The sequence below is a fragment of the Maylandia zebra genome, linkage group LG22 (assembly GCF_041146795.1).
Source record: "Maylandia zebra isolate NMK-2024a linkage group LG22, Mzebra_GT3a, whole genome shotgun sequence".
In the NCBI taxonomy this organism is placed as follows: Eukaryota; Metazoa; Chordata; class Actinopteri; order Cichliformes; family Cichlidae; genus Maylandia; species Maylandia zebra.
In genome coordinates, this window is record NC_135187.1 from 6,497,492 (window position 1) to 6,525,045 (window position 27,554).

The 27,554-nt window shown below is 37.0% G+C and overlaps 2 protein-coding genes and 1 long non-coding RNA gene across 5 annotated transcripts in view; 1 reads left to right on the plus strand and 2 right to left on the minus strand.

Moving 5' to 3' along the window:
• Positions 1-9,819, minus strand: part of LOC101470024 (class I histocompatibility antigen, F10 alpha chain) — a 51,725-nt gene extending 41,906 nt beyond the window's left edge. Inside the window, exons 1-2 of the mRNA XM_076878924.1 lie at positions 9,598-9,819; positions 1,761-2,021 (exon numbers count right to left, since the gene is read on the minus strand). Of these exons, the coding sequence (XP_076735039.1) occupies positions 1,761-2,021; positions 9,598-9,766 (430 nt within the window). The 5' untranslated portion in view covers positions 9,767-9,819. The remainder of the gene's footprint in view (positions 1-1,760; positions 2,022-9,597) is intronic.
• Positions 1-27,554, minus strand: part of LOC105940705 (class I histocompatibility antigen, F10 alpha chain) — a 38,996-nt gene that overhangs the window by 5,880 nt on the left and 5,562 nt on the right. Inside the window, exons 2-8 of one of the 3 annotated variants that reach the window (XM_076878927.1) lie at positions 26,561-26,821; positions 19,924-20,202; positions 18,872-19,174; positions 18,291-18,386; positions 17,421-17,438; positions 17,190-17,249; positions 16,019-16,862 (exon numbers count right to left, since the gene is read on the minus strand). In XM_076878927.1, coding sequence (XP_076735042.1) covers positions 17,212-17,249; positions 17,421-17,438; positions 18,291-18,386; positions 18,872-19,174; positions 19,924-20,202; positions 26,561-26,821 — 995 coding nt within the window. In that variant the 3' untranslated portion in view covers positions 16,019-16,862; positions 17,190-17,211. Of the gene's footprint in view, positions 1-16,018; positions 16,863-17,189; positions 17,250-17,420; positions 17,439-18,290; positions 18,387-18,871; positions 19,175-19,923; positions 20,203-26,560; positions 26,822-27,554 lie in introns of those variants that run through there. The other 2 variants (XM_076878928.1, XM_076878926.1) reach the window with 2 other exon arrangements.
• LOC143414584 (uncharacterized) lies at positions 8,049-8,877 on the plus strand. Its single transcript, XR_013095218.1, has 3 exons — positions 8,049-8,147; positions 8,228-8,295; positions 8,743-8,877. It is a non-coding gene; the product is annotated as an uncharacterized LOC143414584 (long non-coding RNA).

Here is a 27,554-nt window from a genome sequence, read left to right on the forward strand (position 1 = left end):
CACAACTATATGACAATTCTTCATAACTAAACAATAAGAACAAGTAGTCTGATGTCCTGTGATCATTATGAAGCTATAATTTGAAATACAATAACACGTTAAGTTTTTGTACAAAGTATCAGTATCGGATCAGTATTGTTGATACCACCCTGAATATTACATCACTAGTCACTGAGCGCCAGAAAAAGCAGCTCAGTGACCCAGAACGCTGTTATTTTCCTCCGCTTTCTGGAAATTTCTTGCTAAATTTTACGGCGTCCTGATTTAACAACACCACCTTAATAATCAACCTTCAGCCAGTTTATGGGAAAAATAAGACATTTTAACACTTTACTTTCCTTGATTATATTTTCAGGTTGTTGTTTATTAGTAAAAAAAAAAAAACATTAAATTTTAAATCTGGGACCAAAAATATTAAACATAGACTGAAACTACTGTCTTATTTTTAAATAAATAAAGAATAAATAAAAATCAGTGTAAAATTTAGAGAAACTGTTAGCTGTTAAACGTCTGTCTGTTAGTTTGTGTTTCTTATTTTTGGTCTATCTACTTCTCACCAAACTGTTGTCCTATTGAAGTAAAACTAAAAGTTAAATATTTATTTATTTTCCACAGAGTAGCTTTGAGTTTGTCACCGATTTATTTATGGAACCTCTGCTAATGAAAGATAATCCTGAAAACATTTCCTCATGAAAATGGGCTGAATGTTTTATTTTCATGCATTTAGTTAAATCCATTCATAAAGAGGCCGTGGACAGTGAACGGGCCTTTGAGCTGTCTCTACTTTCAGCCTGTTACAAAGTCAACCCTGCTTGATTCTACTGTTTTGTATTAAATATAACATTATTATTATTATTATTATTATTATTATTATTATTATTATTATTATTATTATTATTATGTGTTTAATGGAATCTGGAAAAACTGCTGTCATAACTGTGACATCACAGCACATTTAACATCTCAGCTAGATGATAAATTATTTCATCCTAAGATGCTGTTGATGGTGTCTGACATATTTTCTTTTTCTATAATTTATTACAACATGTGATTATTTGTGAGGGTCGTCTGAACTGAGACACGGAGCGACTTCCTGTGAGCTGCAGGAACAGACAAACACACTAAGATGGATCCTGAGCAGCAAACTCAGATCCTGATCCTGGGTTTAAGTTTCCATCCTCTGAAACTCTGCAGCCTCCTATCGTTCTAACAAAAATCGTATAACTGCGGGAAAACTACACACCGGACTGTCCTGAGGTCTTTCTAGAAGCTTCCACTGAAGGAGAGTTTCAGTCCAGGATTGTTTTTATTAAAAGTCAAATATTGGTTCACAATAATTGTAAAACAAACACACTTCAGACTGATTATTTAGATCCTGCTGATTCTCTGGAGATTATTTTCTGAATAATCGATTATTAAGAAATTGCAGCAAAAACAACCATCAAGGTTTCAGAGGTAAAAAATCCTAAATATAAACCGAAAACTTCAAATATCATGAATTTATCTTTATTATTTGATTATTTTGATCAACTAAACAGTTAAATTATGGCAGTTCATACAAACATGATCATTAAAGCTGTTTGGATTAAATGAAAGTTTCCCAGACTGTAGCTCTACATTTATTACGTATTATTATGTTAATAATTTTAATCTGTAATCTGAATGAAACATTTAATGTGTGCAAACCTGTTTACTACTGTAAACAAAACACACTGAAAACATTAACAGCAAATATCAGTAAAAATGAAACATGAACAAACCTCCAGTTTGGTTGAAGCGCTGCTTTGCAATCTCAATGTTGGCTTTGAACCACTGCTGGTCACCCCTCCTTTTTGCAGTCTGACTCTCCCAGTACTGCTGATCTATGTTGCTGGCAAACCAGTCCTGTTTGGGCACAGCTTTCTCCGTGTTGCTGTCATAATAATCAACCTGAACATCATCAACCATCCCAACAACCACAAACTCTGGGAAGTTTGGGACTTGAGAGGACGCAGTGTAGAAATACTTCAGCGAGTGGGTCACTGTAAGAAACAGTTAATGTTGTGAGATCTCAGGAACACAGACTTATAAATCTGGTTATTTTTTAAATAACACAATAAGAAAAACTACAGCACATTAAGGACATCCTGTAATAATCCTGCTGTCCCTTCAAAAAACACAAAATAGATTTATGAATAGATATTCAGTCTTTAATGTCATTTTTCTGATCCTCTTTTCTTCAAAACTTCAAATTCTAGTTTGAACCTGATTATTCACAGAAAGTTTTAAAACTGTTGTTTATCCTTCATCCATCCATCTTCATCCGCTTTATCCGAGGCCAGGTCGCGGGGGCAGCAGCCTAAGCAAAGAGGCCCAGACCTCCCTCTCCCCAGCCACCTCCTCCAGCTTATCCGGGGGAACACCAAGGCCTTCCCAGGCCAGCCGAGAGATATAATCTCTCCAGCGTGTCCTGGGTCTGCCCCGGGGCCTCCTCCCGGTGGGACATGCCTGGAACACCTCACCCAGGAGCCGCCCAGGGGGCATTCTTGTCAGATGCCCGAACCACCTCAGCTGGCTCCTTTCGATGTGGAGCAGCAGCTGCTCTACTCTGAGCCCCTCCCGGATGGCCGAACTTCTCACCCTATCTCTAAGGGAGAGGCCAGCCACCCTTTGGAGGAAGCTCATTTCTGCCGCTTGTATCCGCGATCTCGTTCTTTCGGTCACTACCCACAGCTCGTGGCCATAGGTGAGGGTAGGGACGTAGATCGACCGGTAAATTGAGAGCTTCGCTTTTACACTCAGCTCCCTCTTTGTCTGTTTATCCTTCAGTTTAGTTTAATTCAGTTTTCATGATTGATGGTTTGAACGCATTATAGGTTTTAATTTAACTATATTTTTATTTTGTTTTCATTGTTAAACAAAATACATATTCTTTTTAATCTGTTTTGCTTTTGTTACGCAGCATGACCTCTGAAGTGAGTTGTTCTCTTTTGCATTTCAATTTTTGATTACAGATTATATGAATTGATTGAAGCATATCGATGCTTCTTCTTTGTTTATATTATTTTTATAGATTTTTTAAAGCTTAAAATTGTTACAGAAAGTTTTACTTCCCATATCTTTGCAGCTTCTTATTGATCATTCAGCAGTGATACCAAAATTAGTTCATGATGGTATGTGTAGTGTACTCACACTTTACATACATAAACTATCTGATATTATGAAGTAATAATGATTTAATTTGCATCTCAATTCAGTTCAATTGAATTCTATTTTATTTTATTTATCCACGTCACAACAAAAGTCACCTCATTGCGCTGTTAATTAAGCAATAACACCAGAAAAACAGTGAACTTCATATCCGGGTGTAACTACTCGTTAGTTACGACATGTGGCTCTTCATATATTGAACAAATAATTTTTAAATAATAATAAAATAAAAATAATATTTATAAAGATACTTAAATGAACTTTAGTTAACTTTAATGAGCAGCTGTTGTGTGAAAATGTTTTAAACCTTCATGAAAATTAAAATAGTACTTAGTTTTTAAAATAAACGTTTTAATTACTGTCACCAGATTATCATCAGACCTCCTCACTGATGTTTTATTTGATGGACTGTTTGGAGAGACAGCAGAGTCACAACGCTTAAAAATGCATCACGAACGGTTTAAACCCGGAAATCATCAAATAGTTTGGGACATAGTATGGGCAGAAATCTGTGCCATCAGAAACTGAATTTGAATAAGTTAAATTTGAATTTGAATTGCTCAGATTGAATCTGAATTGTAACTTGAATAAATGCTTTTGAAAACTGAATTTGAATTAGTCTAATTTGAAATTGAATTTATGGTTTGAAAATGATCATCACTAAATTGAAATTTAATTTTATATTTTGAAAATGAATTGATTTGCTTTGAAACTGCATTTTATCCTTTAAAAATTCAGCTCTTGAATAATTTCAGTTTCACTTCTCACCATTCAATTTCAGTTCCAAAATTCAGTTTTTTGGAACTTACATCCGGTTCCGGTTCAAGCGCAGATTAATAGAACTACGTTTTACTAGCGGACCGAAAGTGTTACTGACGGGAATGTTCAGCATCTTGAGCTGAATTAAGACTTCAGAAGTCATTCGTCATGTCGAATGACCAGCGGATAAACTCTCAGGTTGGTAATAAATGTATTACATGTATAAGAACAAGCGTCATGTTAACAAATGATAGCCGTAAGGTAACTTTTATGCTTATTGTAGCTGTTAGCTAAAAACGCTAATTTAGCGTAGTTTGCCCTGAATTCAGCTTTGACAACAAATATGATCGACTGTTTCTAGTAGAATTCCAAAGTTGTCATCTTGGACCCTCTCAGAGTACCCCCTCTGTATGCTTGTATGCTACAGTAGGGAAACATGCAAAACAGTGTCCAAACCTTTGTATTTTAGCTTTATTTATGTCTTACACAGCATCCCAACTCTTTGGCTAACTTAATAACTTTAGCTAAAGTGAATAGTTAGTCTAATTCATTAGTGTAACATTACTGGATCACCTCTGTTTGAAGTGATATAATATGATATACAACTATCACTGTGTTTAACTACCATAATAATTCTTAGGGTACTGAGTGCATGCTTAATTAGATTTTTTTTCTTAAAGCATACTGCTCCATTACTATATTTCACAGGCTGAAGTTGTCGGGTCACCTCCTAAATCGACCATCTTTTACAGGTGTTTTGTGCCAGAAATGGAGTGTCCACTGAAGACTGAAGATACTGAATCTCTACGCCTTGCTATTGATCCCTTTTGTGCCTTCATCTAGACAAGAGACATTAACTTAACCACTCTCATATGTTCTGTACCTACATCACCTTCCCTGACAGTTGTAGCTTGGCTCATCTGAGGGTGAAATTATAAGAATGTGTTATTTTGCAAAGTGCTCTCTAGGGTTCCTAAATAAAATATGGCATTGAGGTCATTTCTTTTGAATTAATCCCTCCTTCTGAAATATAAGAACCTCTCCTGGTTTTAATGGCACTTTGGATTTCCTTACTTTCTGTTCCACTTCCAAACCCAAATAGATGCTGACAAGCTGACACAGTAACATGGAAGAGGGGAAAGAAGTTGGAAAGGACTACTAAAAATAAACCCAATGCCTAACAATGAAAAATGTAAAATAAGAACAATAATAATAATAAAGATAAAAGATGAAGTAACAAGTTTTTAGTTTATTCCAAATGATCATCCAGATGTCTGTGACATGTGATGACAAACACCATAATGGAAGGCCTTAGTCATCACATGCTTAAACTCATCATATATTTTTGCATATGCTGAACAGGCAGTCAGACATGCTGTAACTGTGGGGTAGAAAACTGCATGAACACTATACAGCAGGGGTCTCAAACTCCAGTCCTCGAGGGCATGGAAAAGTTGCATGACACTGGCCCTTGAAGACTGGAGTTTGAGGCCCCTGTCATATGGAATATGACAGGTGTGGTTGAACTGCATGAAGACTCTGAAGTTTCTCTTCTCTTCTGGCAGGACAGGAATGTGGCCTTGTCCTGTGAGCCACTGTAAGGGTGTACTTGGAGTAGAACTGGACTGTCACCGGCCTCAGGCTCTTCACCCTTTTCAAAGACAAAGCATTCATTTAGATAAAATATTAGATATTGTTTACCTGTAAATGCACAAAGTAAATTTTGAAATGTAATGAGTGTCAAGAGTGAACAAGCACTGATAGTGTAATCTACAGCTGTGGCCAAACGTTTAGAGAATGAGAAGTGTTGTTTGCTTATTTACAAAGTTTGCTGTTTCAGTGATAGTTGTATATCATATTATATCACTTCAAACAGAGGTGATCCAGTAATGCTGCACTAATGAATTAGACTAACTATTCACGTTAGCTAAAGTTATTAAGTTAGCTAAAGAGTTGGGATGCTGTGTAAGACATAAATAAAGCTAAAATACAAAGGTTTGGACACTGTTTTGCATGTTTCCCTACTGTAGGGGTCTCTGCAAGCATACAGAGGGGGTACTCTGAGAGGGTCCAAGATGACAACTTTGGAATTCTACTAGGAACAGTCGATCATATTTGTTGTCAAAGCTGAATCCAGGGCAAACTACGCTAAATTAGCGTTTTTAGCTAACAGCTACAATAAGCATAAAAGTTACCTTACGGCTATCATTTGTTAACATGATCAGAGGTGTGGACTCGAGTCACATGACTTGGACTCGAGTCAGACTCGAGTCATTAATTTTATGACTTTAGACTTGACTTGAAAAAATGTTCTAAGACTTGTGACTTGACTTGGACTTTTACACCAATGACTTGGGACTTGAATTGGACTTGAACCGGTTTACTTGAAAAGACTTGATATTTTACCCCAAATATAAAATTTAACATGCATATTATATAGAGATTGAAAATGTGACGTCATTCACGGGTAGAACCGCAAAGGATTCTGGGAACTCGTGGCAAGCGGTACTAGCGCACGCAGGCTTTCAATTAAAATCAGTTATACAGCGATAAAAAGAAACACAAAAATGTCAAGAAGCTGTTGTATTATTAACTGCAATAGCCGGTCGCATGACAGCCACGGGAAGCCGACGGGTAAAGAGATCGGTTGTTATCGGATTACGTCGTTGAAGAGAAATTGTTCGAGCCATGTTTCCGAAGTAACAAAGAGGCGACGGATGGCCTGGATTGCAGCCATTCAAAGATCAAATATAACGTCCCAGAACACTCCAGCTCACAGGTTAGTCTGCTCCAAGCATTTACACGAAGGTCAGTGTTTTTTAGTAGTTAATACGTCATTTTCATAACATAATTGGTGATATAGGTTACAAGCAAGTCTGGCGCTGAACAGAAATTGTCGCGCTATGCTCCTTTATTTATTGTGCATAAATAGTAAATTGTCCTGACACAATATTGCGTTTCGCCTCTGTTATTATGGTACATTGACAAAAACATATACTTTTATTCACAGGATAAAACAGGTTTTTTGTATCACTAATTGCCCAGTACGATTACAGCATACAATATTGTTGTCACTGCTACATTTCTGTGACGGGTACCAGAAATTATTTCCACTACTAATTAATTACCGTTGAGCTCAAAGGTCCTATTAATAAACGGTTAACGAATGTGTATTTATGAAGACGATTTGTGAGACTGGTAAACTTACCTTTGTTCGTACGATGGTCTTTCGTTCTACACGGTGCATTTCAAGGTCCTGTACCCATCCGTCGGTAAACTGTACCTGGGCTTGTTGCAGTGACCTGAAGTTACTAAACTTCATGATCGTATGCGCTCACTCCAAGAACCGTATGATTATAAATATGCATATAAATATGCTACGATGAGATAGCTGACTTCATCTAACTAGCAAATGTTGTCCAGGCTACGTTGGTGATACAGTTTTTTATTCTTGGAGCTAGGTTTAATTGAGCTGCATTTTAAAGAGGTGCAATTTCACAATTTGTGTATATTTTCTAAGTTCACTATTTTGTCATGTGTTGAGAAAAACACAGATTTTAAAATTACATGGTCTAATATTTACATTTAGCATAACTGCAACATTATTTTTTTCGTTTTTTTTTTTAAAGACTCGAAAGGACTTGAAATTCAAAGTTTCAGACTTGTGACTTGACTCGGACTTTTACACCAGTGACTTGAGACTCGACTCTGACTTGCCTGACATTACTTGAGACTTGACTTGAGACTTGAGGATAAAGACTTGAGACTTACTTGAGACTTGCAAAACAATGACTTGGTCCCACCTCTGAACATGACGCTTGTTCTTATACATGTAATACATTTATTACCAACCTGAGAGTTCATCCGCTGGTCATTCGACATGACGAATGACTTCTGAAGTCTTAATTCAGCTCAAGATGCTGTACATTCCCGTCAGTAGCACTTTCGGTCCGCTAGTAAAACGTAGTTCTATTAATCTGCGCTTGAACCGGAACCGGATGTAAGTTCCAAATGTAATGGAGAAGGCTTTAGGACCCAGGGGACTCAATGGAGGGCATAAAAGAGGGAGTAGTAACAGGTGCTGATGATTCCCACTGACAAGCGGCTGTGAGTAATGGATGCGTGAGTAGGTGAAGAGCCGAGAAGTTTAATTGCCTACGACGCAAACTGTGGTTTTAAACCTCTAGATGAGGTTCAAGGTACAGGCTGTTTGTCTTTTAGTGTCCTTTCTTAAATTTTGTTGAAATGTATTTGATGTTTATTATAATTTATGTTTTAGTAGTGATTTCTGTTGAAGAAAAGGCCAAGACAAATCAGGTGTGCAGCAAATACAGTTGCCTACTCGAGGTATGTTAATTTAATATATTTGACATTAAAAAAAAGGGGGAAAAGTCTATTATGCATTATAATTTAACTTATATTGTATTCCCTCCTGTAGGGCAGGCTGCACATGTGAACTTGTCACTGTTTTTTCCTCCTTCTCTGTGTGGTTGTGTTTTTGTTTGATTTTAGCAGGGTCACCGTTTTTAATTATTTTCGTTGTTTTATCCCGGGTTTTGTTTATTTTTATTGGGTTGGCGCAATACTAAGCGGGCAACGTGCAATCCCTGAGTGGGGCTCATACCTTGGGGGAATGAGGATTTTTAGAGGTGCTCTGTGTGTGGGTTTGCCGTGATTAAGGTTTATTAAGAGTGCTTTTGTATTACCACCGTTATTGCCTGAGCTAACACTTAGTGCATGCTATAAGTATTCGGTTGGGCCTGTATATGTTTGAGGTGGAATTGTCTCTTTTAGAGTGATGAGCACCTGGGACCGCCAAGGAGGAACAAACCCTCAGGTGATAGTCGCGTTGCTGTCTGGTTGCACCAATACTACCTCTTTTTGTTGTAGTGATGTTTTAGGTTTTTTTTTCTTTTTCTTAAAACTTTGGTGTCTTGTTATATGAATAAAATTTTGAATATCTTTTACTGATATTGACCCTCTGGTCCCGTTTATTCTGGACTCGGTCCTGTGAGAGTTTTGGGCCTGGAAGTTCGTACCAGTCATAGTAGAGGCCCACAGCGGTTACTTGGTGGCTTACGCCACGCTACACAAAAAACTGAATTGTAGAACTGAAACTGAATGGTGAGAAGTGAAACTGAAATTATTCAAGAGCTAAATTTTTAAAGGATAAAATGCAGTTTCAAAGCAAATCAATTCATTTTCAAAATATAAAATTCAATTTAGTGATGATCATTTTCAAACCATAAATTCAATTTCAAATTAGACTAATTCAAATTCAGTTTTCAAAAGCATTTTTTCAAGTTACAATTCAGATTCAATCTGAGCAATTCAAATTCAAATTTAACTTATTCAAATTCAGTTTCTGATGGCACAGATTTCTGCCCATAATATGTCGCCTTGTTTTAATCTTTGCCTTCATCTAAACTTTAATGTTTATTATTAGGTATTGAAAAGATAAACAGACGATTTAATTATCTGTATAATATAATCGATTGTTTCTAAACATTGACATTTTCTACTAGGATCCATTACAACTAAATGTTTAGCGTACAGGAACTTTCTGGGGAGCAAACAGTCCGTCCATTTGTCTTTCAAATTACATAAATCTGACATAGAAAAAGATAAAAATATAACAGTCAAACTGACCTGCCGCTGCCCCCTGTATTCCCAGGAGAAGAAAGAAGATGAAGGCTTTCATCTTTCTTCTTTCTTCATCTTCTTCATTGTGACCATAAACATCCAAACCTTTAACAGACTTTATGCGTTTGCTTGTCCAGAAAAAGCTAAAATGGAGAACCAGGAGAAACGTCACCATTAGCCTCGATCAGAGCCAAAAGGGATTTACTCTGAGAGTAAACGTCACTGAAATCAACGAAACTGAAAGTAAAATATCTCATATGAACCAGTTTATCACAAAGGGAAGTTTTCATCTGGTCTTTATAAATTTTTATGTTATGACAGGTTTAGTTCATGTTATGCTGGGTATACACTGTATTTATTTAATTTATTTTCTATTCAGTGGATAAAATCTTATTAAGTTTCTCAGTGGAGTGATTTGTATTAATTTTAAACGCATACACATACACTGATACACACTCATCCCCCCTCCCTTTCCAAACGCCTTCGATGCTTGTCCCCTCCCGGTGTTGTGCCAAAAAGTGATTGCCGGTGTTCTGAGAAACCATCCTACTTTGACGTCCTACCCGTATTATGATTTGACGGTGACTTGTGACTAAACCTAACCCTACCCTTAACCATAACCCTAACCATAACTTTTAAGAAGTATTGCGGATGGGTGAGAGAAAAAGAAGCTAATTTGGGATTGGTGTTCTGCACATGCGCGGCGGCTGCGCAGAAACATTGGGTAGGATGTTTTTTGAGGTAGGATGGATTCCCAGAACACCGGAATTGTGTTGTTTGTGTCACTGTAAGTATAACCCCCTGCACTGTGTCCAAAACATGTCTGTGTGTTCTGCTCCCGTGGTCCACCCGCATCGTGTCATAACAAAGAGACAACTCATTTTAAATTGTATTTTTGAGAAATTTGTTACTAGCAACTTCTCACAAACAAACACATTTGCTGAAATTGTTGAAGTGGACTGAAAATCGGTGGCAACAGGAACGGTAACAAACAAGTCTCACACTCTTGAGTCCAATCAATTAAAATGTCTATGACAGTTTAATCGACAGTTTAATCGTATTCCTGCATAATGTGAATGTGACATAATGTGAATGTGAATATAAACAATAGGTTGTTTTTTTTTTTAAAGTAATTACATAAACATCGATTAAACTGTCATGGACAGTTTAATCGATTAACTGAGAAATTGTAGAAAAAACAGGAACCTGTAAATATTTGGAGTTTAGTTGGATGAAATACTTTCATCATGATTTAATCATCAAACCTGCTGTTGGTTAATTTTCCTTTGACCATCTAATTGAGTATTTGGTTCAAGACTAAGCCACTGTGGTCAAGGCAAGTTAATACCATCTAAACAAGAGTTCGGACTGTGATCTAAATGACAAATTTTCAATGTACTGCAAAAACAAACAAGAAAACATTGACAGCATGTGTCAGTAAAAACATCAACAAACCTCCAGTTTGGTTGAAGCGCTGCTTTAAATTATTAATGGAGGAAAAAATGCAGTGTTCCTCTCCCAGTGCTGTGTATCTGCTGCAACGTTCATCCACTGCTGTTTGGGTTCAGCTCTCCTGGTGCTGCTGTCATAACGAATCATCTGAACTTCATCAATCATCCCTGTCATGGACTCTGGGGACTCGGGGTCCATGAGCAGTGTGGGCTATTATTATTATTATTATTATTTGGTGTGTGTTTCATCTGCACTGCTACTGTTCTCTGTCCACATTTGTATGTAGGCAGGTGTGTGTGTGCATGTGTTTTCTGTGGCCTAGTCACAGCCACCTTCAGGCCTGGTGGGTGTGGCCCTGCTAGGGGACTGGCCACACCCGAAGTCCTTGCCACACACCTGCTGCTGATCTGGGCTCGTCGGGGTAGCTATTTAGGAGAGCGATGGAGCTTCCACCGATGTGGGATTATTGTGTTAGACTTCACATCAGTCTTCTAGTTTAGTTTTAAAGTCAGTGAGTGTATGTCTGCTGGGATTAAGTGTTTTATATTGTTTTCCTCAGGAGGAGTGTGGGACAAGAGAGAGCAGTGAGCACGGGGAGTGCAGAGACACAGGAGCAGAGAGCACTAAACAGGGACTTTTTGGGAAGAAGGCACGACACGGGAGTAAAGGGAGAGCGCAGGGATTTATTGTCATTTTCGCACTGTAAATAAACAAACCACTTGCAGTGAAGAGTCCACCGTTCTTTGTCCTCCTTTCCCCCACATCCCCACGGCTTGCCCTGGCAAACCGTGACAATCCCAAGTGTAGAAATACTTCATAGAGTGGGTCACTGTAAGAAATATTTAATGTAGTGAGAAACAGCTTTAAAAATCAGCACATTTTCAAAATAAAAAAACTATACCCACATAGCAAGCAGGTCTGGCCCGGATCTGGTGTGAAGCCGGCACTGCTGGCTGACTTCTGGCATGATAAGATGTATGTCATCCAGGTATGGGCCAAGCCTGGCATAGATGACACTGTTTATGTGATGGCATGCCACATCTGGCCCGATTGTGGTTTGGTGTATGTGGCCCAGGCTCACAGAAAACAGGTCTGGCCCGGATCCGGCATCAAGCTGGCACTTCTGACTGACTGGTGTCATGGCAAAGTGTATGTCAACCAGATGTGGGCCAGGTCTGGCAATGATGGCACTATTTATGTTCCTATTTTCCTATTTTAGTTAGGAGACCCAAATGCCATGTTGCAATACTATACTGCTGTAGTAGCCAACGTTCCAAATGCAGGTTTGACAGGTTTGTAGTGTACACTATACAAAACCTAGTGACGGTTTACTCATTTTTGCCAGTGGGTGGCTGTAACTCAGGAGGTAGAGCAGGTCACCTACTGCTCAGAAGGTTAGCGGTTTTATCCCTGGCTCCTCCAGTCTGCATGTCAAGAGTGTGAATGTAGTTAGGAAGCACTCAGTTTAGAGAAAGCGTGTGGTTGGGTGAATGTGACATGTTGTATAGACCACTTTCAATAATCTGGGAACGTGAAAAGCGTTGTATAAGAATCTGTTCATTCACTGTCTGAACAGAGTTTTGTCATGTTACTTTTGCACTGTTATGCACATGTTTTTATTACATGGCTTAATTAAGGTACACATTAGGCTGACATCTGGGGCCAGAGTTGAAACTCTTCTGGGCCAGTAAAGGACCACCAGTGTGTCTGCAACTGGCCTTGTGCTGGCCCATGTGTGGGCCGCCTCTGGCGAACCAGATCTGGGTCACCAAAGCGCCGCCATCCTTTGCGGTATGTGGGCCACGTGTAAGCACATTGTGTGGGACAGATCCGGGCCATACCAATTTTGCTATGTGGGTAGTGTCTCCTCTATAAATACAAAAATAAATTTAAGAATCAATGTTTTATCTTTACAGATCATCTTATATTAAAAACTTACATTTTGTAACTACAATATTGTTTTGTAAAAACTGTTGTTTGTAGGTCATTTTGATTTGGTTATACTTTCATGATGCATCAGTAATGATTTACAGTCCTTATTATGGCATTAACCCGACCATAGGCTGCCAGTAAATTATTATTATTTTTTTTTAAATATTGTGCAGATTACAACTGTTTCTTTCCCTTTTTGCTTATATAACACTTCTATACCTTACACCATAAAACATTATGAGCAGCTTAAATTTTTCTTCTTCTACAATTAGAAATTTAATTTCAACAAAAATAATTTGTAAACCAGCACTCATTTAGGTTTTGATGTTTGTAGCTGTTTGTAGGCTTTCTGCAAACAGCTACAAACACCAGGGACCCAAACCAGCCCTCTCACGGCCTGTTCTCACTCCAGCATCTGGAAAGAGGTGACAGAGCATCAGCTGCAGAACCAGCAGGATGCTTGAAGACTTTTCACTAACAATCCTTATTTTAGATTTGTTATTACTGTATTTTATTTCTTTTACTGATCATTGTAGCGTAGAGGCTGATGAGAAGCAACATTTTGTTGAAGCCTTTGTACTTCTGTAAAAAAACAACAACAACAACAACAAAAACAAACAAAGTGCGAAATAAAAAATAAACTTTGAATCTTGAATATGTGCAAGCCGAGAGTCTGTTTACAGTAACACCTGAGCCACCTGAGAGCAACACTATCTCTAAAGAACAGTTTCATTTTTATGAAGCTTACCTGCAGACACAGACGCTGTCCAGGAAAGAAGCAGCATCATAAACGTCCTCATTTTCAATTCAATACTCGCAGTATAAGAAGAAAAAATTAATACAACCGTTTATTGTTTTAATTTTGCCACAAAATGAAACTACAGCCTCTGAGTCCGCACGCGCAGTGACTCCTCTCTGACCAATAGGAATTCAAAGCTGGATGCGCCTCACCAGTAACCAGGCAAAATGGGAGAACCGAGGTTTATTTATTTACTAATTTATTTTGGAAAGTGAAACGCTTCAGGCAGAAACAAAGAGCTAGTAGCGCCTAATCTGTGATTAGAGACCTAAAGTGACGTAGGGATTAAAGACACATACCAATCATGTATATTTGTGTCACAGCTGTTATCACATATTTTCTGGAGTTATTTGTACTTAATCATATTCTTACTAATTTCATTTTAAAAGTAGTTTAAATTATGCTCGTGTTTACACTCATATACAAATAACTTCCCCAAGTAATCCAGATGCAATTATTAATCCGCCCACAAATTCATCTGGAAACCTATTCCAGCAAAATCAGCTGGAATAGCTGTGTGTCCTTCTCTTTCTGCAACGTTGCTGCAATGATAAAATAATGAAACGATCAATTCCTAAAATCAGAAATGTTGAATTTTATTTAAAAAAACAAAAAAAAACAAATAAAGAGGCAATATTTATGTATTATTGTCTAAACTGAAAGGCTACAGACTGGATATTATGTATTTACATATAAAAATTAAAATATAATGTTGGATTTTAAGACTTTCTGTTAGTTCTGGTAGTCTTTATTAAATAAAGTATGAGTTTACGTGCCAACACATGCCAAAGAACCCAACCCCTCTAAAAGCAGGTGGGCTCCTTTTATACTCTACCTGATTCAGGCGACCATTCTGGAAAGCACAAGTCTATAAAGTGTGGTGTTCCCAAAAGGTTGATTCTGTTCATCTGGACGTAGAGTTTTCAGTGGGAGAAACATTTCGTCACTCATCCAGGTGACTTCTTCAGTCTCAGCTGACTGCAGGTTTCCCCAATCTTATAAACAGTACATTTACACAATAGCTGAAACCAGCCCACTGAAGGAACAATGGGCTGTGAGGTCAGTTCCTTCATCATATGCAAATTGTCAAGTCTAGTGTTGGTAAACCAAATGAAAAAAATAAACATCCACAAAAGCAAACATCGAACCACAATACGACAGACACACACACACACACACACACACACACACACACACACACACACACACACACACACACACACACACAATACTTTTGTCACAAGGACACTTAATGGACTGGAGCTGGCATCATTACACCTAAGCTTACTGAGCTACTATCACAAGTTAAAGTGTAGCTAATCCATTAATATTTGGGCTGTATTCATGAAACTTTAGCTAAGTGTACTTTTATTTAAAAAAAAAAGTCACAGAAATTTGGATTATTTGGGATTTTTGAAAAGCAAAAATACAAAAAGGAGAAAAAGAGCAATGCAGTTTTACTGATATATAAACAGAGACACACCCACCAATGTGTTAAAAACATAACCCACACAACCCTCCAGAATCTCAACTTGAACTAAACTCTAGAAGAATGAGATTCAATATGTTTTGGACCAGAGAGCAAAGCTTCATATTTTCTGGGAGAAAATTTGCTCCAGGCCCAGGAACATCAGCAGCGCCTGTACAACAGAGGGGCTAGACTCAGTCAAATTTCATCCATTTGGTTTGTACCAATTTGTCACACTTCTGTTTGGATGAGTCCCTGCCACCTTCCAGCACCTTTTAGACTGGGTGCTGCACCCTCACGCTGCATATTCTGTTACTTTTTGGATGATGTCATCATACACAGTGACACCTGGGCAGAGAATGTGGAGCAGGTGCAGTCCTGGAGTCCCTGAGGCAGGCGGGTCTCATGGCCAACCCAAAGAAGTGTTGATGGAGGGAGGTACAGTATCTGGAGTACCACTTAGGAGGCAGGCAGGGCATCCCAAGACCAAAAAGGAGGTGAGTCACTTCTTGGGGTTGTGCTAGAGACAGCCGCTGCAAAGCTGCACAACCAAAAGAGTGGAGACAAAAAAATATATAAACATTGAACCATCTTGCAACGCTGTGTCCGTGGGGTCCTTTGTCACAAGGACACTTAATGGACCTGAGCTGTCACTATGACACCTGAACTTACTGAGCTACTATCACAAGTTATATTGTATCTAGTCCATTAATATTTAGGCCGTATTTATGAAACTGTAGCTAAATTCACATTTTATAACAAAAAAGTCACAGCAATTTGGATTATTTGGGACTTTATTGACAACCAAAGTACGAAAAGGAGAGAAAGAGCAATGCCGTTTTACTGATACATATTCTACTAATTAATTTTTTAAAGTTTACAGACAAATGAGGAAAACCTTGAAAAATCCTGAACTATAAGCAGAAACACATCTACCAATGTGTTAAAAACATAACCCACACAACCCTCCAGAATCTCAACTTAAACTAAACTCTAAAATCAAAAAACTCAAAACTTATCTTAAATCAAACAACAGAGAATAAACAACATAATCTTCATTAATTAAGAAAAAAATTCAGACATACAGAAAAATCTTTTAAGGTCTCCTGGAATTCAACACAAGATTGTCTTTTAAATCAAATTTTACGAAATACACAAGTAAACATGTACAAAATTTGAAAAATATTATGATTCGTTTATCACTGAGAGTGAGGGAATCTCAGCATTCATGAGTGATGCAACAATTTACAAGAAAACCCCAGAAACACTAAACTATTGGATTTTTGAGTGAAGATGAACATACAAAGGCTTAATTATGATTGTACTACAACTGCTGTGATGATTCCATTGTTTCATGTCTCTCCAGGCGGTCACATCTTTGTTAAATCTTTCAAAGAAAGACTTTTTTAAACTGAAAACAACAAATTCAGAATAATTTCGTTTCACCATTATGATGTTTATGTTAAATATTTGCCAGCTCATTTTCAAACTTCTTGATTAACCAGCATCTGCAACTATATTTTAGATTTTTTTTTAAACAGATTTTATGATGTGAACAATCAATGAATTCTAGTTTATGGAGAAGAATGAGCTGAACCACATCTTCTTTCAGCTCCAAACCTACAGAGATAAAAAGAAACACAATAAATGTTAGGATTGTTCAGATCCACAAATAACCTATTTACAGTTTCATTAAGATCTAAAATTCTGATTCAATCGAGTATTTACTTCATATGTTTCTGAAGGGAATTAACACATTTGTTTTAATTTTGTTAAATCATTTCATGAAACGTTATTTTGAAAGCGTCTTTCTCTTATATGATGTAAAGTTATACTAAAGCACTTTTTTTTGGATATATTTAAAAAGGAGATTTTACTACAGCCAGTATTTTACATAAGTTTTAAAAAGAAAGCTAAAACATGAGACACAAATATGAAGTAACTCACTGTGTGCAGAGCTGTTTGTGGTTTAGGCTTGAGGAAGCATTTGCTCCAGGCTCTCTACAGCTATAGGTCAGAAACACAATGTTAGTCCACATCCTGCTCACATCTGTCACTTTTACAACAATCGAACACAACAGGAAACAGCCCTGAAAGACTGTTTAGATTAGAGTACAGAAACCCTTTTTAATTTAGTGTGGAGAAGAGATTAGAGAAAAGGGACAAAGTTTAACTTACGAGATGGGGGACGTTTCTCTGAAGTAAAAAGGAAAAAATGCATCATTTTAATAATTTGTTATAAATGTTAACACAATTTTTTCACGTATTATACAAGGCGTGAAACATAATTTCATATTTTTATTTTGTAATCTGGACAAAAGCATTAATTTAATTTCTAAAATTAAAAACATAGACACTGGGCTTACTCACTAATGTGTTTATAGATATATTCTGACTTTTCCCACAAAATGTGCTCGTGTTAAATTTATAAGTAAAGCGACTGAAGGTAGAGAACGTACGCATTTCTAATGCAGGTAAAGGTGTACCTTAGGATGTGTTTGTTTGGCAGAGTTGATGGTTAAGAAAAGAGAAACAATGTTTGGGTTTCAGTAACTGAGTTGGTGGTTATTTTGTTCATAGACAACCAAACTGTAGCTCTGGTGTAAAAAACAAAATAAAAACAAAAAACAGAAAAACCACAAAGACAGAAAGAAAAATGATGCAGAAAAAAGTAAATAACAGACAAGAAGAAAAAGTGAAGTAACTGGACAAAAATCTACAAGTGCAGAGAAATGAAGGGGCAAGTTATGAAACACAACGAGTATGATTAATGAATATTGTTGTAATATATTGAGGATTTAAAAGAGTCTGATCATCCTGCTGGCAGAGAAAGTGTTAAAATACTTTAATATTAATCTGAAGACTCAGCTTACACTGCTTTTGGTTGTTACCTGTTTAATCCTGTGTGCATTGTTTGTTTTCTTTTGAAAACTGTTAATAATGACTTCAATTAAGTCATATTACTCTTACTATCATTATTATTGTTTGCACTATGTCATCATTGTTGTTTGCATTATACAAGAAACATCCAGGAAGTTTGTTTCTCACCTGTCCTCTTTTTGTAAATAATGAATGTGATCACAGTGATGGCAGCAAGAACGACCACAGCAACAACAACAGTGATGATCAGGGAGAAGGAATTTCCTGTGGATCACAGAACAAGCAAAATGTGAGAACAAAAAGTTTCCAATCAGATAACAATCATGTACAAGAGCTTTGTTTATGGTCACTACATGTTTGTCTCACTAATGTTTGTTTTCATTCCAACAATAAAAGTTCTGCCATTAAATTAAATTTCAATACATTGCCAAAAAATTTGAACATATGTTTCAAAATATACATTTTCCCCAATTTACTATTTAATCTTCTAAAACTGTCCATTAGTCAGATAATCAGTGGCCACACATGAACATGTTTTATATTCATCAATGTTCAGCAAGGAAAAAATGTGGTGGAAAAACACAACTTGGTCTAAACTGATTTAGGTCTTAAAATTATTCTGACAGAAGCTGACAGAAAGAATATCAAAGCAAACAAACTTTCTCATCCAACATGAACCACAGGGTATTGCAGTAATTCAAGTGTGTTTCCCATGTTTATCACTCATCTGATCCTGATTCCAGACTCACTTTCATTGGTCCTGATCTCTGATTTGTCCAGTCTGGTGACGATGTCCTCGTTCACACCAGAGAGCTGAAACACACATCTGTATCTGTGCCAGTCTTCAGGTTTGACTGATGATACATCCAGGTCAACACTCATCTGGAAGGTCCCGTCATTGTTGGTGAGAATCTCTCCTTTGTTCACACCCTCATGAAGCTCCACTCCATCTCTTTTCCAGACCATCTCGGCTCTGTTAGGATAGAAACCTGTAGCGTGGCAGCTGACTGGAGAGGAGGAAGACTTCTGGAGGAGAGACAGTGAGGGACGAACTGGAGAGATATTAAAATTATCATAAGGAGTGAGAAGGATTAGAAATGAGTATATCAGAGCTAAAACTGTGGAAGATGATCTGCTATGACGACCAGGAGCAACTTTAAAAGATTATTATTATTATTATTATTAAAACCATACCAATGTCTTTTGATGTGATGTAGTTTATTAAATTAAATTAAATTTAAAAAATGTATCAAAAGGCCACGCGAAGTGCAATTATATTAACCCTTTCACACATAGTGGTCACTACAGTGGACAGCTATTCAAAGGCTGTTTTCTTGTATTTGTGTCAGTGTTGATGGTAAACTTGCACATAAACCACTACATTGGACACTGATGTGTCACTCCATAGGCAGGGTTACAGTTGTTATAATTGTTACATATATTGTTATACTGTTATAAAATATTTTTAAAATATATTTTAAAATATATTTTTGTTATGTTATAGTTTTTACACAGTGTATATTAATTATTCATTTGTCAAATTCATAAGTCAAAATGTTTGTTGTACAACTAAGTGGACATGTAAAAATACTCTTTGAAAATGAAAAGTATATGTTTAAAAAAATGAAGTTCAAAAATCTTTTTTTCATGCCTTAAGATGAATAAAAATACTCAAGAAAAAAAAGCCCTGATTGAGGTTTTCATAATTCATGCATGAAAAGGTTAATTTAATATTATATTAAGTAATAAACTGAGACATATAACTTTTGGTTAACAATCTAATTCTGGTCATAGATTTTACCTGTTTTCATCAGAGAGCTCCTCCCATAGTTCACATACTTCTTCAGCCACTCAGGACAAATCTGGGTGAGGTAATTCTTATACTGTGTGATCGTAGCTTTGTTACTGTCCCACTTCGTCTTTGTCATGACAGCCTGTTGTTTTGGAGCGACCCACGTCTCTGTCTTCAGGTCAAAGCTTATGAAGTCCTCTCCATCATAACCATCTTGGCGATATCCTTTCACTTCACCTGTTTCTTCATCCCATTCACAGCCGTACATCCTCTGGACAATGTGAACACCTGACAGAAACACAGAGACAAAGACTGCAGTGAACCAGAGAGAGGCTGCACTAAAGTCTTACACTGACACAGAGACATGATCAACATATAGAGGATCTACATTTATGGCTGCTTTTGTCTCAGTGGAAGATTTTTAAAACAAATCATCATTAACAATGTAGATTTTACAGAAAGACACTGGGAAAAAACAGAATTCATTTTCTCCCGTTAGCACATCTACGTCCTGCCTGCAGAGATATCACTGCACAGGTTATCTATGCTGCTGTAGGTGGAGAAACTTCCTGTGAGCTGCAGGATCAGACAAACACACTAAGCTGGATCCTCAGCAGCCGACACAGATCCTGATTCTGGATTTACTTTCCATCCTCTGAAACTCTGCAGCCGTCATCAGCCTGTGAGAAACTAAGCACCAGACTGTCCTGAGGTTTTTCTAGAGGTGTCTCTGTTTAATATGATCATGTGACATTAATCTAATCTGGAGTTCTACTTACAGTATTTCAGGCTCCAGCAAATGCTTCATGTCATCATTGATGACTATGCAAGAAATAATTTTTGATAAATCAGTTAAGTTCTCTGGTAGCACGGTGGCACAGTGGTTAGCACTGTTGCCGCACAGCAAGAAGGTCCTGAGTTCAATTCCACCATCAGGCCGGGGTCTTTCTGTGTGGAGTTTGCATGTTCTCCCCGTGTTTGCGTGGGTTCCCTCCGTGTGCTCCGGCTTCCTCCCAGCGTCCAAAGACATGCAGCTTGTGGTGATAGGTTAATTGGATAATCCAAATTGCCACTAGGTGTGAATGTGAGTGTGAATGGTTGTCTGTCCCTGTGTGTTGTCCCTGCGACGGACTAGCGACCTCGCCTCTCGCCCTATGACAGCTGGGATAGGCTCCAGCGCCCCCCACGACCCTGAAAAGGATAAATGGAAGCGAATGGATGGACAGTTAATTTCTTGTGCTGTGACCTGACAAAAAGGTGAAAAAGGTTCCCCTAAGATTTTACAACCATGTTGTCATTTTTTATTACATTTACTAAGAGCAGAGGACTGAAACAATAACTCAGACCTTGAATTCGACTCCATGCTGGGACACTTTGGTGTTTTTCAGCGCTGTGACCAGATCAGATTTTGCACTAAAAATATTAAAACATTCACATTAATGATATTATTGGATGTGTAGCACAGAGATCTGTGAGCGTCTTTGAGTAGGAACCTGAGCGCCGCTGATGCTGTGATGAGAGCCGACAGTCTACAGGTGAGAAACACGAGGAGTCATTCCTGCTTTTATAACATCGCTGCTCTCAAAGCCACGAGAAACGCCTCGGTGCATCATCACAGGTATTTTCTTTATATGAACATGTGGAGTTACACACCATCTAGGTTCAAATTCCACACTTTTCCAGCCCGTTTGGTTAATAAATTATATTAAAATTGCTAATCAATAAATCAGGACGCTGTGAATGTCCATGAAAATCTCGCAAAAACACCTCCTTATAGGCGGCAACAAAGTGAATGTGGGATGAGCTGGTGTTGTCTGCACTCCTTTGATTGGAGTGTAGATTAAGTGGAGGAGAAACATGGGGAGGCCCTGCATGAGTCAAGAAAACGCTCACAGCTGTCACTGAGAGAGGTGGGCGGGTCGACCCAAATATCGATAGTATTGATACCAACACTAGTATTGTTTACGGATCAATACTAGCATGACTGGATTGATACTTTGCTTTTATCCTTCATGTTCAGTATGTAGCCGCTGAACTGTGTTAATTATTTCTGTAGTGGGGATTCCCTTTGTCCAACCAAACATCCTACAGCTTAAAATTCACAAGGCACTGCTGCACTGTAGTAATGTTTTGTATGCAGGCAAAAGACGTCCAATTATCAAACTCGAAAGTTGCATTTTATTGTTTATTTTTCCAGTTTGGAAAACAATAACAAAGATCCATCTTTGTTCCTACCCGCTGCTTCTCCTGCTCTGGTAAAAAACCATAGGCCCACCCCAGTGCATCCTGGTCCTATACCAGTCCCTTTATTTATATATATAAAAAAAAAGACCTTACAGTTCTTCCTGGCTGACTTAGCAAGATAAACAACAAAACAAAACAAAACAAAGCAAATATTAACCTACAAATAAACTTGCAAATAACCCAAAAATATAAACAAACCAACAACAAACACCAACAAATTTAAGAATAACAAAAATAAAGAATAAATAGCTCCAACAATTTCTTTGGAAGAATAAACCTCAAACATGCACTATGAAAAATGTCCAAACCTTTTTGTGTGCTTTAGAGACAGAATTTACATCACAGGTCTCCAAAAAACTGAGTTTCAAAAAGCATGAAAAGCTGAAAAGTGTGTTTTGTTGTGTCAACTAATTATTGTGGAAAGTAACAATCACAGTGATATAGTGGTCATGGCTCACTACTCTCCCCCAATTAGCTGCCTGAATAACTTGAAATTATTGGAGCTGATATCGACAATACTGCCCCTGTTGAAAGTGTGAATGTTGAATGTTTTTGTTGAAAGTCCAGGCAAGTATATACATGTTAAATGACAAGATATACGTGTTCAAATAGCGTCAATTAACTCACAACTATATGACAATTCTTCATAACTAAACAATAAGAACAAGTAGTCTGATGTCCTGTGATCATTATGAAGCTATAATTTGAAATACAATAACACGTTAAGTTTTTGTACAAAGTATCGGTGTCGGATCAGTATTGTTGATACCACCCTGAATATTACATCACTAGTCACTGAGCGCCGGAAAAAGCAGCTCAGTGATCCGCCCAGTACGCTGTTATTTTCCGCCGCTCTTAAATGTTGCGTAGATGAGTGACCAAAGCTGTGTTTAATGACCAAAACAACCCGTGGGTTTTTTCACCGCTCATAGGGAGGCTTTCTGGAAGGATTCTTGCTGAATTTTACGGCGTCCTGATTTAACGACACCACCTTAATAATCAACCTTCAGCCAGTTTATGGGAAAAGTGAGACATTTTAACACTTTACTTTCCTTGATTATATTTTCAGGTTGTTGTTTATTAGTAAAAAAAAAAAAACCATTAAATTTTAAATCTGGGACCAAAAATATTAAACATCGACTGAAACTCATATTTACGGTCTTATTTTTAAATAGGACAAAAATCAGTGTAAAATTTAGAGAAACTGTTAAATGTTAAACGTCTGTCTGTTAGTTTGTGTTTCTTATTTTTGGTCTATCTACTTCTCACCAAACTGTTGTCCTATTGAAGTAAAACTAAAAGTTAAATATTTATTTATTTCCCACAGAGTAGCTTTAAGTTTGTCACCGATTTATTTATGGAACCTCTGCTAATGAAAGATAATCCTGAAAACATTTCCTCATGAAAACGGGCTGAATGTTTTATTTTCATGCATTTAGTTAAATTCATTCATAAAGAGGCCGTGGACAGTGAACGGGTCATTCAGCTGTCTCTACTTTCGGCCAGAGGCGGAGGCAGACATATGATACACCCGGGGCTTAGCCCTAAAGGGTAGTATGCATGTGGGATTGGGGGGGGGGGGGGGGGGGGGGGGGGTGTTTAGAAATGACTGAAAGATTAATAGGCTCTGTTTTGAGTTTTGTTCGAAAAAGAATGACTTCATATTGGGAAAAATATATATCACATATACAGGACACCTTAAACTAGTTTTTTAATTAAGCAGCAAGGCAGAACAAGGTCAGGGCTGTATCGAGGACTAAACCCCAATTCAACCAGACCCAGAACTGATCCGGAATTAAAACAGGACTACAACAGTTCAAAATCAGGACTACTGAGGACTTAACCAAGACAGAACCAGAATCAGAACTAGATGATAGTAGCACTAAAAATCATCATAGACCTGCACTACACTTATTTTTTTAATTCTACCAAAGTACAATATTTAGATTAAGAAAAGTTTATATAATTGTTTAGCCTTGTTGTGCAAACAAGCCTGCATAACTTAATAAATATAGAATTTGAAAAATAACAAACCTAAAAAGAAACACTAGGTACGAGATACATGAGGACCTATGATACGGTGATACTTTTGGTAAACAACCATTTGACTGACATGTGTGTCTCACCTGCTCTTGTTCCATCTCTGTTCTGTCCTCATTCTCCCTCTCTGTTCCTCTCTCTCCCTCTTTGTGCTGACAATCATCAAATATACAGTTGAAACCAGATATTTACAAACTCTTCAGATAAAAACACAAACACTTTTATAATTGTAACATCAAATCAGACTAAATGTTTATTTTTTTAGATTGATAAATATAAAAAACATATTTGTTAACTTTAAGAGTAAAGAGAGAAACTATCTGTATTTCTTAATTGTAAATGGCACCAAATTGTATTCAAAATTGAGCCACACTTATGGAGCTCCACAGTTCTTTTCCTGGTGTTTTGGTTGACATCTCTTGATTTTCCCATGTCAAAGAAACAGGCTCTGTGTTTTGCCTTATATGCATCCACAGCTGTGCCACCAATTCACTCACATGGACTCTACTAACCAATCAGAAGCTTCTTCAGCTCAGAATAGAATCTTTGGAGTTTTCTTATTAATTAACAATAAACTTAGTGTATATGTGCTCCTAAATTTGATGAAAGTGATAAAAAAAAAATAGACAGCTCTGTCTCTCTTTATTCTGACATTTAACTAATTCAAAAGATATTTCAATATTTATTTATCCAAAACAAAACAAGTTTACTCTAAATTGATGTTGTACAGTAAAAAAATGTTCTTGTGTTTTCCCTAAAGTGTGTGTAAATATCTGGTTTAAACTGTGAATATACTGCTGTGTATTGAAGTTCCTCTTGTTTTGCATAGAAATATACTGAACAGCATACAAAGCATAATATATAAAATACTACCAGAGTTTTTTCTTTGAAAGAAGCTCCTTATGTCCATTCTTGTATATCAGTACATTACTGAAACCGATTTATTTAGCCGTGGAGGGAAACAACTAAAAATATGAAATAAACACACATGTAAGCTGAGACTCTCTAAAGAAACAGCATTGTTGTTGTTCAGCTTTTCATTTTGCCATTTGTTGATTCACTTGAAGAGCAAGTAACATAATATGGGTCAAGTGATCAGTTTGATATCAATCTTTCGTGATACACCGTCATATTTACATTATTTGTACAGTACAAATGATTTGCTTTGGTACCTGGTCGAACTTCAGTTCTCCTCTGTCTGCCTGGCTCCGTCTCTCCAACAGCGCACTCGCAGGCAGCAGCTCCTCCCGCCCCCTCGCTCAGTCGCTTAGTGTCTGAGCTCGGATCATACCAATATTAGGGGGGATTTACGCACAGTCGTAAATTCCCACAGTGTACACTATGTGCTTCGAATATTGTGTGTAGTTTTTGTTTTATACAGTTGTCAGCCAGGCATCTAACTATGAAAAAATTACACTCCAAAAGACCCCGGGCTTCTGACAAAACAACCTGGGCTTAAGCCCAGTAAGCCACCCGCTCCGCCACTGCTTTCAGCCTGTTACAAAGTCAACCCTATTTGATTCTACTTTTTGTATTAAATATAACATTATTATTATTATTATTATTATTATTATTATTATGTGTTTAATGGAATCTGGAAAAACTGTTGTCATAACTGTGCCATCACAGCACATTTAACATCTCAGCTAGATGATAAATTATTTCATCCTAAAATGCTGTTGATGGTGTCTGACATATTTTCTTTTTCTATAATTTATTACAACATGTGATTATTTGTGAGGGACGTCTGAACTGAGACACGGAGCGACTTCCTGTGAGCTACAGGAACAGACAAACACACTAAGATGGATCCTGAGCAGCAGACACAGATCCTGATCCTGGGTTTAAGTTTCCATCCTCTGAAACTCTGCAGCCTCCTATTGTTCTAAAAAAAATCGTATAACTGCGGGAAAACTACACACCAGACTATGTTGAGGTCTTTCTAGAAGCTTCCACTGAAGGAGAGTTTCAGTCCAGGATTGTTTTTATTAAAAGTCAAATATTAGTTCACAATAATTGTAAAACAAATACATCTCAGACTGATTATTTAGATCCAGCTGATTTTCTGGAGATTAATTTCTGAATAATCAATTATTAAGAAATTGCAGCAAAAACAACCATCAAGGTTTCAGAGGCAAAAAATCCTAAATATAAACCGAAAACTTCAAATATCATGAATTTATCTTTATTATTTGATTATTGTACTGTAGTTCTACATTCATTATGAATTATTACGTTAATAATTTTAATCTGTAATCTGAATGAAACATTTAATATGTGTGCAAACCTGTTTACTACTGTAAACAAAACACACTGAAAACATTAACAGCAAATATCAGTAAAAAATTAAACATGAACAAACCTCCAGTTTGGTTGAAGCGCTGCTTTGCAGTGTCAATGTTGGCTTTGAAAGACTGCTGGGAACCCCAACAGTTTGCAGTCTCTCTCTCCCAGTACTGCTGATCTGTGTTCCTGGCTATCCAGTCCTGTTTGGGCACAGCTTTCTCCGTGTTGCTGTCATAATAATCAATCTGAACATCATCAACCATCCCAACAACCACAAACTCTGGGAAGTTTGGGACTTGAGAGGATCCAGTAAGGAAATACTTCAGCGAGTGGGTCACTGTAAGAAACAGTTAATGTTGTGAGATCTCAGGAACACAGACTTATAAATTCTTTTATTTTTTAAATAACACAATAAGAAAAACTACAGCACATTAAGGACATCCTGTAATAATCCTGCTGTCCCTTCAAAAAACACAAAATAGATTTATGAATAGATATTCAGTCTTTAATGTCATTTTTCTGATCCTCTTTTCTTCAAAACTTCAAATTCTAGTTTGAACCTGATTATTCACAGAAAGTTTTAAAACTGTTGTTTATCCTTCAGTTTGGTTTAATTCAGTTTTCATGATTGATGGTTTGAACTCATTATAGGTTTTAATTTAACTATATTTTTATTTTGTTTTCATTGTTAAACAAAATACATATTATTTTTAATCTGTGACTTCTGAAGTGAGTTGTTCTCTTTTGCATTTCAATTTTTGATATTTCAAATTATATGAATTGATTGAAGCATATCGATGCTTCTTCTTTGTTTATATTATTTTTATAGATTTTTTTAAGCTTAAAATTGTTACAGAAAGTTTTACTTCCAATATCTTTGATCGATAATATTATCAATAAAACCAAAGCTAATGTTAGGTAACTATTATTTGGGGAATATTATCTTAGCAATTGTTATTTTATGGTTTATTCTGTAATCAGGTTTTCAGTTGAGTTTTCAGTTATCAAAAGTCAACAATATTTGTTAGTTTAAAACGCTTCTCATTAGCGCTCCCTGGTGGAGATTGTTT